Here is a 16600-nt window from a genome sequence, read left to right as displayed (position 1 = left end):
TGCACAATGGTTAATAAACCTCTTGCTTTTGCAAAAAAAAAAAAAAAAAAAAAAAAAAAAAAAGATAGGTCTATCAGGCCTGTCTGGAATCAGAGATCCTCCTGTCTCACCCACTGCTTCCTGGATTACATGGATACTTTGCCCAGCACAGATTAATTTGTACCTTTCAACATTTAGGCAGACATTTGTTGACCTCTGAGCATTGCATTGCTTTCCCTGCTGACCAATTTAGTATTTTAAGTCAGAGTATGATAGACATGTGCAGGGGACAGGAGCGCATTATGTCCTGGGATGAAACGTGGACAAATGCTGCCGGAAATACCTGGGATTTATTATGTCTAGATTTTCAATTGAGTTTTGGTAATTGCACATTCCAGGAATGGTTTACTGTTGCCAAACTTTTTGACATACACTCCTCACCTCCACCCCATGGAGTCCTGGCTCACCATTAAAGAAGTTTTGGGGGCTGGAGAGATGGCTCAGAGGTTAAGTACTCTGGTTGTTCTTCCAGAGGTCCTGAGTTCAATTCCCAGCAACCACATGGTGGCTCACAACCATCTGTAATGAGATCTGGTGCCCTCTTCTGGCTGCAGTATACATGCAGGCAGAACACAGTACACATAATACATAAATACATCTTAAAAAAAAAGAGAAGCTATGAATTAAGTGACTCTTTGCCTGAAAGTAAAACCACTGACTTGAGAAAAGAAACCTAAAAATATCTAGAATATGGAGACACCGTGATTACATGTATATGTGTGAAACTTTTTTTTTTCCTCTTCCAAGTGGGTTTTAGGATACAGTTGTCTTTCTTCAGGAAACTTTTTGCCATGTTGATGGAGGCAATGATAAAAGCTGATTCTATGTTCTTGGCCTTTAAAACCACTATTCCATCTGAAATTATCTAAGGCTAAGGTAATCTTGCCGTAGCAGCCTGCCTAATTCATTCCAGGGCACCCAGGCTTTTCCATCATCACAGCTCAGCTCTGGGACACAGGATTTATGCCATGGCGATCTGACTGGCCCGAGGCCTTTCTGGAGGACTGGCTGCAGAAGTTAATTGTCTTATTCCGAAGCAACTAGTGAGAAATCAAATCTTTCTCTCCTGCAAAGGTTGACAGCAACCTGACAGTGAAAAACATTCCAAGGACAGGATGGGACAGCATAAGTTGTTGAGTATTTGTTTTTTTTTTTAATTATTTATTGTGTGTGTTTTAATTAATTAATTAATTAATTGGAGACAGGGTTTTTCTGTGTAGTCTTGGTTTTCCTTGAACTCACTCTGTAGACCAGGCTGGCCTCGAACCGACAGATATCTGCCTGCCTCTGCCCCTACCACCCGGTGTATTTGGGGGTTTGTTTGTTTCTTCTAGCTTTTTGTCTTGCTTTTTATTTTTTTTAAATTTACTTATTTTTTTATAAGTTACAGTTTATTCACGTTGTATCCCAGCTGTAACCCCCTCCCTCATGCCCTCCCAAACCCACCCTCTCTCCTTCTTCTCCTCCCATGCCCCTCCCCACGTCCACTGATAGGAGAGGTCCTCTTCCCCTTCCCTATGACCCTAGCCTATCAAGTCTCATCAAGACTGTCTGCGTTGTCTTCCCCTGGGCCTGGTAAGACTGCCCTCCACCCCCATCAGGGGGAGGTGATCAAAGAGCCAGCCACTGAGTTCATGTCAGAGACAGTCCCTGTTCCCTTTACTAAGAAACCCACTTGGAAACTGAGCTGCCATGGGTTTGTTTTGCTTTTTAAGTGCTGGTGGCCAAAGAACCTTGCCACAGTGTCTCTCAGCCTGCAAATTCTAAGATGGTAAAGGGTGAAAAGCAGGAAACTGCATCTGATAAAATGAATGCAGTTAGGATGATTCTGCAGCAGGAGCAGGGAAGAGATACACAGCTGTAGCAGAGAGAAGACACAGTTCTCTGGGCTTAAGTAGACTGTACCAACAGGGCTCTCCGCCCTGCACCTCGCGGCAGATTGCCCCGCCTCCTCGACGCTCCGCCTCCTCGACGCCCCGCCTCCGCCACGCCCTCTTCATGCGGCCTGGCTTCTTGTTTACCCGCGGTGCATGCTGGGGCGGTCTCCTTTGGCAACGCAGGCCCTCCGGCTGTCCCGAGGCAATGCCGCGAGGGCGCGGTGGCGGTGGCGGCGGCGGTGGCGTGCGCCATGCCCCCGCCGCTTCCGCGCCCTTGGCGAACGCCAGCTACTACGAAAGGGTGGGCCAGCTCCAGCAGGCACTGCGGGACAGGTACGGCCGCGGGACGGGGCAGGGAATCGGCGGCGCCACTGAGAGCTTCGGGGTACCCTGTCCAGGTTCCTTCCCCTTTCCCGCCAGTAGTTCACCAGGCTTGGGGACTCGCTTGCCGCCTCCCCTCCCCCCCCCCAGCTCCTGATGGCGTCAGGAGCACAAAGTTTACTAAAGATGCCCTCATATTTGAGTTAAGCGCACAGAGACTATAACCTCCCATGGCAATTGAAGCCTGGTCCCTCAGCCTGAGGATGCGGCCGGAAGTGAGAGTGGGAGGTTTTGTTTGTTTGTTTTGGTTTGGTTTGGTTTTTTGCCTGCCAGTCTTGATCAAGCCTTGTGAATTTCTCTAGTCCTCTTCTACACGCCCTCTTCACTCTTCAATTTGTCATGCTACTTTGACAGCTGCACTGCATCAATGATGACAAGTCCAGAAACGCAGGCTGGAGACAGAGACAGAGAGACAGAGAGTGAGAGAGAGACAGAGAGAGAGAGAAAGAGACACACACAGAGAGAGAGAGAGAGAGAGAGAGAGAGAGAGAGAGAGAGAGAGGAGAGAGGGAGGTGTTCGAACCAGGAACGCAGGCTGAGTGTGTCTGGGGCTGCCTAAATTTCTCGTAAAGGGATGAAATTTTTAACGATTTTAGCTTGGAGGGTTGGAATTACCTTTGATTAAGACATAAAAAGATGGGAACCATTGGAAACGGCTAGATCTAAGAATGCATAAATAGAGAAAATCATAAAGCAACTGACTATAAATAACCACATGAAAGATAAGTTGTTGGAACACTTATTTATCTGCCAAATTAATTGGACTTAGAAATCTCATTAGTTGACAAGAAAGGAAATGGATTTTTGGATCTCTTGATAAACAAAAACATTTAATGAGTGTTAAAGTTACAGAATCATTCAGATGGAAGGGGAGCTGTAACAGTTCTGAGATGATAACAGTAATTGCAGGTGGGTAAAGTAAGTGGTTTTGTAAAGGTGTTGCATCTTATGCTAGATTGAATTTTTGTCAGTTCTTTTGCTTTTGTAAAGTATTTACCACAGGCCTTAACTGTCCTTTCCATGTTTTATCTTCTTTCTACATCCTGTTCTCTTTCTGACACACTCCTGCTTGCCTACCCTAAGGATCTCTTAATCTCCCACTTAAAAAAATTAACCAGTTATGGGTATACTGGTGGTAGTGTATGCTGAAGAAACAGAGATAGAAGGACCACAGGTTCAAGGCCAGCCTGGGATACATGAGTGCCAGGGCAGCACAGTGAGACTCTGTCTCAAATATGTGTATGTGTGTGGGTGTATCTTTTTTCAACACTTTGTCTTCAGCACGCTTTCTGCATTCTCAGAGAGAGCACAGCTGACTTTTTCTTTCTTTCTTTTTTTTTTTTTGCCAACGGTGAGAATTTTAGGAGGGAAGAAACAGCAAGTAACAGACCCTTTGGCATGCAGTGCAGTATATTGGTGGAGGAGGTGTTTTGTAAAATATTTGAATCCATGAGTGAAATCCAGGAGTCAATGAGCTAGTGTCTAGGTGTTACATAGAACCCATGGGCTCACATTTTCACTAAATAATGACCCTTTCCCAATTATCCAAGCTGGTATTAAATGTCTGCATGCCAGATAATTAAAAAAGCAAGACCTTTTGTTTCAGTGTCTTTTGCTCACTGCCTATTGTAGTTGAAGAGTGGTGAAGTTACCTTGGGCCTTTACTTATTTGTGTTTCATAGCCAAAAATCTGATCTTAGAATATTGCTGACTTAGATGACATTCTTTTTGAACTGATAATGGTGAGTTATTTTTGCCTCCTATGCTAGGAACACCTGGCTGTTTATGGTCCTTATGGTACGATAACTGTGTAATGATTATCCACTTTATGGTTAGCACTTCTTGCTTTAATTATTAAGCAAGATAAGGTTGTTGAAGTTATATAAGAAACGAGTCAAATTTTATGGCCTGTTCAGGGTCCTGCATTTGAAGATTTGTTTTTATTTTTAAGTCTGTATAAATCTGTTGCCGTGTGTGATCATTTTTCATTTTAAGAATCTCTAAGTAACTTTAATTAATGCATGCTACACACAGGTAGAAGCAAACAACTTTAGAGAGAGCACTACAGTAAAAATATGGGCGTAGAGGAATTTTAGTTCAGAACATGGCTGTTCTGGCAAGAGATCACATCCAAAGACCTTCTAGGTCTATGTGATCCAGCTGGAATATAAACATGCCTTTAATCCAGGAGACAGAGGCAAGCAGATTGAGTTCAAGGCCAGCCTGGTATAGAGCAAGTTTCAGGTAAAGAAAAGCTTAGATCCAGGCATGGTGGTAACTGTGTCTAATACCAAACAATGAAGGGAAAGTTACTTTGTAGAAGGAAGCACCCATGTTTGAAAGTGATGTCTAATTGAGTGACAGAAGCAGTGAGGAATCAGAAAGATTTGACAGAATAGAGAAGCCCAACTCTCAAAAAAAAAAAAAAAATTAAAAAAGAGAGAAAAAAAGGGAAGTTACCTTATGGTCAGTGAGAGAGAAGAGACAGTTTTACTGGGACAGTAACAGAGAGATGGGTTGCGGAGAGAGAACTCAGTTGAAGACTGAATAAGCCAGAAAATGAAGAGGAGCCAGGAGATTAGAGTAGATCTCTGGAGTTAGTTTGAGGTCAAGCAGAGCAATTCAGAGGCTGAGAGAAAAGCCAGGTTGAATAAGTCAGCTGGGAGAGGAGTTTGAGCCACGATAGCTGGCTCAGTAAGTACGAGAAAGGGCGAGTTTATTAAGCAGTAAGTCTCAGAGGTTGAAAACATTTTAGGCTTAGGTTAGATGGTAGAGGCTAGAAGCTTCCAGGACTAGGCCGAGGCAGTAAGCCTCCGAGACAACAATTGAACCAGGAGAAGAAGAGTTCCTTTTAAACATGGGAACATGAGTGCCCATGACAAGTTGTGAGACCTTAAAGAATAAAGGGTCATCTGGCCTTTTTGAATCTTGGTTCTTCATTAGAACATGGGGACTAGATTCATATGTGAAATAAGGACTCACTTTTTTTTTTTTTTTTTTTTTTTTTAAAGCTTGGGCTGGTGAAATGGGTCAGGAAATAGAGGTACATGCTTCCAAACTTAGTGACCTGAGTTTGACCCCCAGATCCACAAGGTGGGAGGAGAGAACCGACTCATGAAAGTTACTCTCTGGCCGTGGCTGCGTGGCCGCACACATACCCACACACACCCACACATTATAAAATTAAAAGCCAGTCTCAGCATAGGGACCACTGTCTCTTACAAGTCTGTGGTCATCTGAAATATTGCTAATTGATAGCAGTCAGAAATGCTTTATCAGTTTGGAAACTTTGAGGAAGCAGAGATTTAACAGCTCCAGTGAACACAGTTCTCCCTTCTCGGCCTTTTTAGAGGCAGTCATTGAAATGTTAGTTGATCTCATAGTTGAGCTTTTCCTTTGAAACTGTTGTGTTTTGAACCCCAGCCATTTTCTCTGTATTCACACATAGGTGTAATTTTATAGCTTGAATGTTTTTCTATGTGTATGTAGTGCTTTCTCTGCATTGTCCTGAAAGTCAGTAATTGAATCTAAAAGAGTCTAATGGAGCACATGCTGCAGTGTGTATAGTGCCCACAAGTGTGGTAGAAACATATAAGTGGGACTGACGCTTAACAATTACTGTATATAAAAACATCCTCTGAAAGCTCCATTAACCAGCCCAGGTATTTTCAATGGTGATATTGATTCAGGGTAAACATATCATAATGGCCCAGAATTGACACTGAGATACTAGCTGAGTAGAGTTGAGGGCGATGGAAAATTGTAGTATTGAGGCACAAACAGAATAAGAGCCTTAAAATGAAGAAAATTCAGCCTTGTAAGAACAGCCCAGCTGTGAAAACCCAGTGGATGGGTCCCAGTGACTGAAGCATGGGCTATGAAAGCATCTCAGATCTTGCCATTTCAGAGATTCTGACACAAAGATTTGATCTGTAGGCATTACATGGTTAGCCTACCAATAAGCCTTCCTTCCGACTTCTTTCAGGTAGATATCCAGTTTTCAGGCCTTAGGTTTAAACACATGAAGGATTAACCATTGGGAGATGGAGCAGCATGGAGGAGGGAGTTGGGTGAGGCATTGACAAGATCAGCACCATTTTTACATGGAAGGGAGTCACAATGTGTCTGTGGTTGCTAAGATATAAACTGTTAGGGGAGAGGAAGTGTGACCAGCAGGTGTCTGTATCCACAGAGGATGGAACTGAGAGAACAAAGCACTTTACACCATTACTAAAAAGAACTTGAAATTTCTGGGGTGATGGAGTTTCAAAGAAACTGACCCCTTTTCACTATATACTGCAGATTCATTTTTAAAATTATGCTAAAATAAAACCAAACTTACAGCAGAGTTTCAAACATGGGACAGACACAGCATTTCCTTCACCCAGATTCTCTTGAAGTCCCAGTGATATCATATTTTCGGGTACTCTTCCCATACACCTATCTAAAGGGACTGCTGTTTTCTGAAATGTTTGAAACTGCAGATATGGTGGTCCTTGTCACTGAAATCTTCAATATACTTACAAAAAGACAATGCTCTTCTCTATGGCCACACTGCAGCTGTCCCAGTTACCCTGCAGTCTCTCCGTGTCTGTCCGCACTCTCAGGCCAGACAGCACTTGTCCTAGAAAAGCCTCTTTTCTTTCTGTTTCTTTCTGGTGTAGAGTTTTAGTGGGAAACATGGTTTTCATTTGGAGTGCCATGCCTCTTCTTGCAATGATTTTTTTTGTTTTGTTTTGTTTTGTTCCTGACAATGTCTTAAGTATAACATGTTTTCTAGACAGTGACCCCCAAGCTGGGTCTGTTAGCTGATTCCTCATGATCAAACTTCAGCATTTAGTCTCGGCAGTAACACCATGGCAGCATAGCATCCTAGGTGCACTTACAGGATCTTTCTGTCCTTGTAACTTAAGCACAGCTTTCGGTACCATCTAGTCATTCATTTTCATGAGTCAAGTACTAGTTGGTTATAAAACCCTTGAAGATTTAATAATCAAGATCTCAATACAGATTTCTAACGTGGAAATAAATCTACCATGTCCTTTTTACTTTTATTCTTTTCAGTCTTTTGTTTGCTTGCTTTTTGAGACAAGGTCTCGTGTGTCTCTGGCTAGCCTCGAACATTTTTTTTTTTTACTTTGAGAATGCTTGTCAGTTTTTGTTTTTCAGATAGGTTTTTCACTGTGTACTCCAGGCTGGCCACATTGTCCTGAACTTCTGGCACAGATTTATAGGCACGTACTGTGCAGTGTTCTGCTGATGTCAAGATTCTTGAGTTTTTACTTCCTATCAGTTTTCCCTTTGTTTCTCCTCTTTGCTTGGTGATAGCTCTTTGTTTCAGCCACCCATGACATTATCTCCCCTTTTTTAAAATAATTTATTTAATTCTTATTTTATGTGCATTAGGGTAAAGGTATCAGATCCATTACAGACAGTTGTGAGTTGCCATGTGGGTGCTGGGAATTGAACCTGGGTCCTTTGGAAGAGTAGTCGGTGCTCTTAACCACTGAGCCATCTCTCCAGCCCCTTTCTCCCTTTTTTTAACTAGATGGATGGGACAGTCTCACAAAAGTGTCATTTCAGAGAACACCATGGTCTAAATCCATTAGCTTATACAATATAGTGACTTTTTTATTTTTATTACAGTGAAAAGAAGAGACTGGTCCTGGAAAACCAGCTTTATGAATACAACAAGTCTGATAAGTACAGGTAAGAGATGACAGCTGTTAGTTAAAACGTAATATCTGTAACTATGTGTGGTAACCGTTAATCCTAGTGCTCTGGAGACAGCAGCAGGCAGATCTCTGTGTGTTTGAGGTCAACCTGGACTATAGAGTGTGTTCCAGGCCTTCTAGGGCTATATGGAGACCCTGTTTCAAAACAGGAAAGAAAATTAACCCCTACTTTAATATCATAATTTCTGTAGTTGAAATATTTTTATTATTCTTTGATTTTTCTTGTATGCTAATTTGAAGTAAATGCTATAGTTTTATATTACAGTTAATAAATATTTTATTTTTATGATTTAGTTTTTGTGTTAGTTCAGAAATATGGTTTTGCATAAATACTTTAAAATAAGATAGTATAGTCTTGTTGGTTTTGTGGGTTTTTTGTTTGTGTGTTTGTTTCTTTTGGTTTTCGAGGCAGGGTTTCTTCTCTGTGTAGTTCTGGCTGTCCTGGAACTCACTCTATAGAGCAGGCTGGCCCTTAAACTCAGAGATCTGCCTGACTCTGCCTCTAAGTGCTGGTATTAAGGCATGCACCAGCACCAGGCTGCCTTTTTTATTTTTATTTAAACATTTTTAGCTTTTGCAGTGAGTAAGGCATGTAATTCTTACAGCTGATCTCTTAGCTTTTATCCATCTTTCCGCCCTTTCCTCAAAAACTGTTGCCCCTAAGAGGACTGCCTTGTTTCTCTCAGTTAGGGCAGCAGGTTGTTTTGAAAGGTTCCTTTTACTTTTCCTCATAGTATTCGTCATGCTGCAATTACCTGTTTGTCTTCCTGTTAACTGTGGTTAGACAGTTTTCATACTTGCACAGCTAAGTATATAGATGATTGCGTGGATGCATGCATGACTTCCATGACCAGCTTTAGCAAGAATAGCCACGAATGAGGACTAGAATTTGGATGGAGAAAGCATGGTTACTAACCAGCTTTACTAAGTACCTAGGTCAAAGTATGTCAGCGTCTTCCTCCATTACTGTCATTTGTTTCAAAAATGTAGGTATGGGCAGTAAAAACAGTGGCAGATTGTTTTATCCAGAAGGAAAAATGAAGGCAGCCAACCAAGTTAAAGCCCAGTATCATTAGCACGATAAATAATCTTCTGGGCTGGGGAGATGGCTCAGCAAGTGAGTCTGGCTCTGTAAGCCTGAGGACCTGAGTTCAGATTCTCAGAGTGCACATAAAGCCACACGTGGCGGTACACATGGAGATGGTAGGCAGAGACCAGAGCAGCCCCAGAATCTGAGCCAGCTCGTGTGGTGTAAGTGGTGGTGAACAACAGGAGACTGTCTCAAACAAGGTGGGGACTGGCACGTGAGGGTGTCCTCTGACTTACACACTTATACAGAAACACTTCCCCTCCTCCCCCTGGCCCCAGAGATGGGGGGGGATTTCTTAAAACTTGATGGCATAAAGGTAGAGGTTTAAGATCTGTTACTGGGGTTGAAGAGATGGCTCAGAATTAAGAGCACTGTCTGTTCTTCCAAAGGTCCGGAGTTCAATTCCCAGCACCCGTATGGTAGCTCACAACCATCCATAATGAGCTCTGGTGCCCTCTTCTGGTGTGCAGGAACATATGCAGACAGAACTATAAATAATAAAATTTAAAAAAAACATCTGTTACTGATTAATTTTGGAAATTCCCAGCACCTTCAAAAATCTACTGGAAAAGTAAATATTTATGTGGATGAGATAATATAAAATATCTTATTGGATCAGTAATATAACTGTTCCATAATAAGTGCTCATTTGTGGTTCAGATAAAGGAAATTAGCATATTGGCTATGAGAAGAAAAAGTTGTGTACTTTGAGCTGTCTAGTATGTCTTTTAGTATTACAACTTGGGTAAGAGTCTCCAAAGGTTTTCACAGAATTTATATATTATTATATAAACATATTTTAGTAATATGTTGTTGTAATGTCTAATACATTTTTACATTATTTAAATGAAAGTTTCTGTATTTTATCTTTTGTTTTGTTTTTGTTTTGAGACAGGGTTTTTCTGTGTAGCCTTGGCTGTCTTGGACTCACTTTGTAGTCCAGGCTGGCCTCAAATTCATGGAGCTCTCCTCCCTCTACCTCCACAAGTGCTGGAATTACAGGCATGCACTGCCACACCTGGCTCAGTTTTTGTATTTAAGATTTCAAATTTTGTTAATTTTGTGGACTAAAGTTTATGGTTTGATTATGTATGTGCAATTAATTTAGAAATTGTCTGACATATAAATGCTGCTCATAGGTTGTCTCTGCATCTGAATATGGCTGAGACGCCACTCTTGAAACCATATTTCAGTTCAAGAAATAAATCCAAAGCCTGGCATGGCAGTGCACCCTTTTAATCCCAGCACTCAGAAGGCAGAGGCAGGCTGATCTCTTTACAGTCAGGCTGGTCTATAGATCTTAATTTTGTTAAATTTGATTTCTGTTACTAAAGAGCTACTTTTTTGTTTTTAAAGAGCTAAGATGAAATGCACAAAACTAAAGAAATACCTGAAGGAAATATGTGAATCTGAAAGGAGGGCTCGTGTTCGAAACCAAGGCTATTTACAGAAGTTCGAGCGTGTCCAGGCTTATGTTGAACAGTTGACCGTAAATACAGAGAAGCTTCAAAGACTGAAGGTAACATCTTGTTTTCTACAGTGTGTTTTGGAAAGCTTTTCCAGAGCAGTGGCAGGCAGCACTTTCAGTCTAAACAGGGTGATTTGTTGGTAGAATGTGTGAAGTTCAAGCAGCATTCAGGTTCCTTTTGGAAACTGATTCCCTCTTTAGATTAAGTCCTTGTTTTTTGCTTGTTTGTTTCTGTTTTTCATCTTTTTGTTCTCAGCTGGTCTCTTTAGGTCAAGTCCACTAGGGCTGGGGAGCACTGGGAGTAGAAATGTCCCTTCTGGGTTCTGTGCCACACTGACTGCTTTCCAGGCTCCCTTTATTCCGGCACCTTAGTCCTTGCAGTACGTGTCTATATGGTGTTCTGCATGTTTCAAGGTTGCAAGGCCAGACACTCAAATTTCTTCCCTGCTGTTTGCAAAGGTTAGCCCAACAAAATACTGAGAGAAGTTGTTTGAGTGTTTTTCCCCTTGTGCTCTAGCCTAATTGTATTGCAAAAATTTCAAATTTACAGAAAAGCGAAAGGACTTTTTCTAATGGACACACATTCTCCACTAGATGCAATAGTTATGATTATTTGCTGTATTTGCTTTGTATGCACGGTGGGCTTTCCTTTCTGAGCAAAGTCCCCTGCTTACATCATGACACTCCTCCTAAGCTCTTAAGCACAAAGGCAGTCTCCTGTACAGATTCATGTTATCATCCTTAAAACTAAATAATCCACAGTATTATTTCATACTCAGCTGCTACTCACAATTATCCAGTTCTTTTAAAAGGGGAACACATTAGAGTTTACTTGTTATTTGAGATATATGTTATCACTGTGACCTTTAAAGTCTATTTTAATCTAATTTCAAATGTTTTTATTGTTTTATTGTTTTCAATGACATTGGCCCTTTTGAGGAAGTCAGCCAGTTGCTGGTCACTTGGAATTCAAGTTATGGTTTCCTGTTCCAGGATCTGCCCCCACCGCCTACCCCATCCCCCATGCACTGGAAATGTGGTTTAGACTAGCACTACTTGGCAGAACTTCCTACAGTGCTGAGAATGCTCCGTGTCTATGCAGTGTTCTCTGATACGGCATCGACTAGCCATCCATACACGGCTGTCAGGCCCTGATGATGTGGCTTGACACTGTGCTGCAGTTTAGTTGATCTGAGTTAATAGTCACAGGTGAAGCATGCCCCCTGCCATGTCCAGTAAAGGAGTCCCTGGTGTCAAGTAGTCCCACAGGAGTAAGTCAGTCTCTGAGCTGTTGGGTAAGATGGTGATCTCCAGAGGCCTGTTTTAAGGTTCCTTACCCTCTTCCCCTTAGAGCATAGTATATAATCTGTGGAGTGATGGCATCACTGGAAGATCATGTTCTTCACCAGCAGTTTGCCTACTCTTTGCAGATCTGTGCATGAGTCTTCCTGAGAGAATTATCGTAATGGAGGTTGTCAGAGTGGCAATTTTTCAATTGTATCTTCCATTAACTGACTTTCTTCTGTAACAAAGAGTAATTTTTTTCCTTGCCCCTCCCTCTTTTTTTTCTTTAATAAAGATTTATTTGTTATGTATACAGTGTTCTGCCTGCATGTATGCCTGCAGGGCATCAGATCTCATTATAGATGGTTATGAGCCACCATGTAGTTGCTGGGAATTGAACTCGGGACCTCTGGAAGAGCAGCCAGTGCTCTTAACCTCTGAGCCATCTCTCCAGCCCCCCTTCCTCTTTTTCAATAGCATGAATGTTTATTTAATTAGTATATTATCAAGATTTATTTTTGTTTCTGTTCTTCTAAACATAGCCAGTAGAACTCTATTTTTGGCATTGGGGATTGAAACTAGTACCTTAAACATGCTCAGCACGTCCTGAGCTACACTTGCAGCCACTGGGAGTCCTTAGATGGCTCCTGTGTCCTTTCTGTATGACCCTTTGGATTCTGAGCCTTTTTTCCTTTGGGGCAGAGCAAGATGCTATAAGTATGCCTTGGTCTTCTCTGCCTCAGACAGACTTAGCCTTTTACCTAAGGAGTTTAAGCAGAGAGCAGAGTTGAAGAATCCCCGTTCTGGGATTAGCTGTGTTTAAGCTTTAGCAAGTTTTGCCTCTTAGTATTCCAGCCAAGTGCTTAAAGTTGAGGAGCAGTTGCCATTTTCCACACTGTAAACTATTCAGAGATTTCACATAGAAAGTAAAGCAGCGGACAAAGCAGGGATAAAGGAAACAATAGAAAATTCCCTCTTATTTTTATATTGTGGCCTTATCCCATTATTGATTTCTTCTTATAATCAATTGTAGAAGGAAAGATTTGCAATCTTATAAATCTCTATAATTTTTTCTTTTTATTCTTTTTGCCTGGCTACAATACTTTTATTTTTTTATTTATTACAATTTATTCACTTTGTATCCCAGCTGTAGCCCCCTCCCTCATCCCTTCCCAATGTCTCCCTCTTCTTCTCCCATGTCCCTCCCCCAGTCCACTGATAGGGTAGGTCCTCCTCTCCTTCCATCTGACCCTAGCCTCTCAGGTCTCATCAAGTCTGGTTGCATTGTCTTCTTTTGTGGCCTGATAAGGCTGCTCCCCACCAGGGGAAAGTGATCAAAGAGCAGGCCACTGAGTTCATGTCAGAGACAGTCCCTGTTCCCCTTACTAGGGAACACACTTGGAGACTGAGCTGCCATGGGCTACATCTGTGCAAGGGTTCTAGGTTATCTCCATGCATGGTCCTTGGTTGGAGTATCAGTCTTAGAAAAGACTCCTGGTTCTGTTGCTCTCCTTGTGGAGCTCCTGTCCCCACCGGGTCTTTCTATCTCCCCCTTCTTTCTTAAGATTATATTGAGAGTTTTCGTTAATAATAGATATGTTTTAAAAACTTGTGAAATGTGTTAGGAAAGAATATCAGCATAGGGCACCACTTTTCAGAAAAGAACAGCAAACTATATAAGAATGTGGAAAGTTTTACTTACAATATATTTTAAAAATCACATAGATTAGGTTGATTTGAATTTTGGATAAGAAGTCCTTTTTTGAAACAATTCTGTTGATCACTAAAAGAATAGACCATGTAGCTACGTTTGGAAGAACTATATGAGAGCCACTTAGCACTGGGATTTGTCAGACACTCTGAATCCAAAGCTGCATGCTTGGTGTATGCCACGGACCCCGAACACTAATGTCAGAAACTCAGCGAGTGATACCGTTAATTCAGCTGTAAGCAGAGGTTTGTTATGGGAGTTGTTGGTCTTTTTTGCCAGTCCCCAGCTTGGCTGTAGGTATGACAAAGTCATCTGTTCATTGTTATCAGATCTTTACCTCCTTTGCTGAGGACCTTGGGCAAATTACTTAAAGAGAAAGATGTTCCGAGGGCATTGCCTACAACTCCAAATGCTACAGAGTTTGTCCTTAAACAGAGCATAGTTAGTATGCATGAACTTCAAATCAGAAGAATTCCAAGAATAGAATAAGTTAAAGCAGTTTTTTTTTTTTTTTTTGAGAGGTGGAGGTTTTTCTTCAGTTGCATTCCGTTAGTTTCTCCTCCTTTGTAGAGATAAGCCCACCTTATTGTATATAGAAAGCTAAAGTCTTTTAAAATGGCCTAAAAGCTGAAAGAGAATGAGCTGATCTAATGGCTCAGGTTATGATTTTCTTCTGTGGCTCTGGAGCAGTTTGAGGTGAGAACTGATGGGCAGATGCTGGACAATTAGTCTCAGACTCCTAGAGACAGGAAAGCCTCCTGGGGTTTTGAGAAGCCCTAGACAGATACCTAGATACTGGAACTGTGGAGCACCAAGGAAGGTTCCAGAGACATATATGGAGTATTTATTTGCTAAGATATATACAGCCTCCCACACTCATGTCAGAGCATTCAGGAAGGGTCATCACCAGGGCAAGACTCACGTGAAACTTCTGTCTTCAGTCTGAGGTGGTAGCCTAGGTTTTAGGAGCTGGGCTCTGTTTGCTCGCTGCTTCTGGCCTCAGCCTGTGATGTAGCCCCCACTCCCCCTGCTTACATACACATGTCCTCTCTTCCCATCTGTTCCACCCACTATCTTTGCTCCCTCTCCCGTCTCTGTATCTATCTTCCCACTGTTTCTCTGCATCTTTTTCTGCTTGACATGCTCACACTTTCTCATGGTCACACATACCCATGGTGCTTTATTTAACCTGCTGAACAAATTGCATTTTCTTCCATGTCCCACATTATTTCACACATGCCTTTGGTTTTTTGTTGTTGTTGTTGTTATGTGTGTGTGTGTGTTTTGTCCTGCCTTAAGTCTGTTTTATCTCTGTACTTCCTTCATGTTTTTTTTTTTATAATTTTTTTATCCATCTTTTATTTTTTTCTACTGTGGTTTTCTGTCTTAGTATTTCAGTGCTGTTTCCTACCCAGAATGTCATTCATAGTAAATCTAAGTAAGCACTGAGACTTGAGTGCAAATTAAGTCTTGCATGTTTTTGGACTGGTTCTCTTATGATCTGTAACTACCTAGGTAAGAACTAATGTAGTGTTAATTATATCCGATGTATACCTTTCTAGAAAGCATTTATGTTAATAGCAAGTCATTCCAAAGATATAGTCTCATTGTATAGAGATGATTTTCCTGGACAATTTTCATGAGGTTATATGTTGAGAACAAATCTTTTGAGTGCTTATTTAGATTGCTACTAAGCATGTGACAAATACTGTAGGCAAGCTATGATCTGAAGGGGCAAATCTCATTTTCAACACCTCAGTGTCTTTTCTTGTTAGTATATGTGTTAGTTGTGTAAGGCATCCTCTCTCGTGTCTTCCAGTGAGATTCCACTATCTAGGGGGAAGTACTGGAAAACTTAGGGGGAGAGAAAGCCAAAGATTTACCTGAGAGTCCAATTGAACAAGCTGTCGCTGTGCCCATCTTCAGTTACAGCATGTGGAAGTGGGGCTGCTCGTCTTAACCATCTGTTTCATTCACCTGACGCCCCAGTCTGTAACTGAGAACCAGCTGTGCAATTCTAGAAACCGGGGAAGAAAGAAAGAAAGTAGTAGGGAAAAGATTGGTGGTGGTCAGGCAAGCAGCAGTTTGGGGAAGGGAAGCTGAAGGAGTGAAATGAGAATACAGAGGAAGCGTGGGGAGAAGGGACATGTGTCATGAGCGTGGAGAGATATCCCAGAAACGTGAACTATCTGTACGAATACCTGTCTCCTCATCGTATGGTCCAGCTTGTTGTTAGCAGCTCCTAGCGATTCAGTTGACATCAATGCTTGACATGATGTGAACGGAGAGGTCCTCTTAAGTTTGGGTGAACAGCATCACCAGTGTCAGGAAGCTGCACAGTCATGGACAGAGCGTTGTTAGCACAGGGCTTAACTCAGTACTGTTTGTTTATTAAAACGGTCCCTCAGGCTGGGGGAAATGGTGAAGGGGCCAACCTAGGGATTCTAGACTCGGTGATGCTGCTGGAACAAGAGGTGCCTTGCCCTCAGATCAGCAAAGCTAACCATGAAAAGTCCTTGTGTCAGAAAGGAAATGAAGACTAGAGGAGTCTATGCCACAGAGATAGGAGATAGTCCAAGCCCTGATGTTTTAAAGAAACAGGAAAAAAACACATAAGGGCCTATCAGATAAGAGATAAAGAATGAAGCAAGAGAGTGACTACTGGAGGTTAAAGATGCAAAAAAGGTTACTTCTTCTGACATCACATTAGGCATTTTGTCACATTAGACATTTTTAGTAAGAACAGTCTTGGGAAAATTAATCTGCATAATATTTTAGAAATAAGCTTTAAAAATAAAAAAAATGTTTCAAGACAAGTCTTGTTGTGCAGCCCAGCCACATGTGGATTCACCATCCTCCTGCCTCTGCCTTCCCCAGAGGCCTACGTTGTGCTTGGTGTGCATCCTCCTTACTGAACTCTTAAAAGTAGCAGAATTCTTTGCTTAACTGCTGCTGGAGAGAAGGTGAAACTAGGGAGCCCTGTGCTTGGAAACGTTCTAGCATTCAGAACATCAG

At 41.8% G+C, this 16600-nt stretch overlaps 1 protein-coding gene across 2 annotated transcripts in view; it reads left to right on the top strand.

Moving 5' to 3' along the window:
* Positions 1-2059: 2059 nt before the first annotated feature.
* The window catches only part of Kiz (kizuna centrosomal protein), a 97020-nt gene continuing 82479 nt past the window's right edge, over positions 2060-16600 (top strand). For both annotated transcript variants that reach the window (XM_021646296.2, XM_021646294.2), the window contains exons 1-3: positions 2060-2249; positions 7944-8006; positions 10479-10641. In XM_021646296.2, coding sequence (XP_021501971.1) covers positions 2122-2249; positions 7944-8006; positions 10479-10641 — 354 coding nt within the window. In that variant the 5' untranslated portion in view covers positions 2060-2121. The remainder of the gene's footprint in view (positions 2250-7943; positions 8007-10478; positions 10642-16600) is intronic.

This window comes from Meriones unguiculatus, chromosome 4 (assembly GCF_030254825.1).
Source record: "Meriones unguiculatus strain TT.TT164.6M chromosome 4, Bangor_MerUng_6.1, whole genome shotgun sequence".
Lineage (NCBI taxonomy): Eukaryota > Metazoa > Chordata > Mammalia > Rodentia > Muridae > Meriones > Meriones unguiculatus.
Note: the sequence above shows the minus strand (reverse complement) of the source record. Positions and strands in the feature narration are given on the sequence as shown.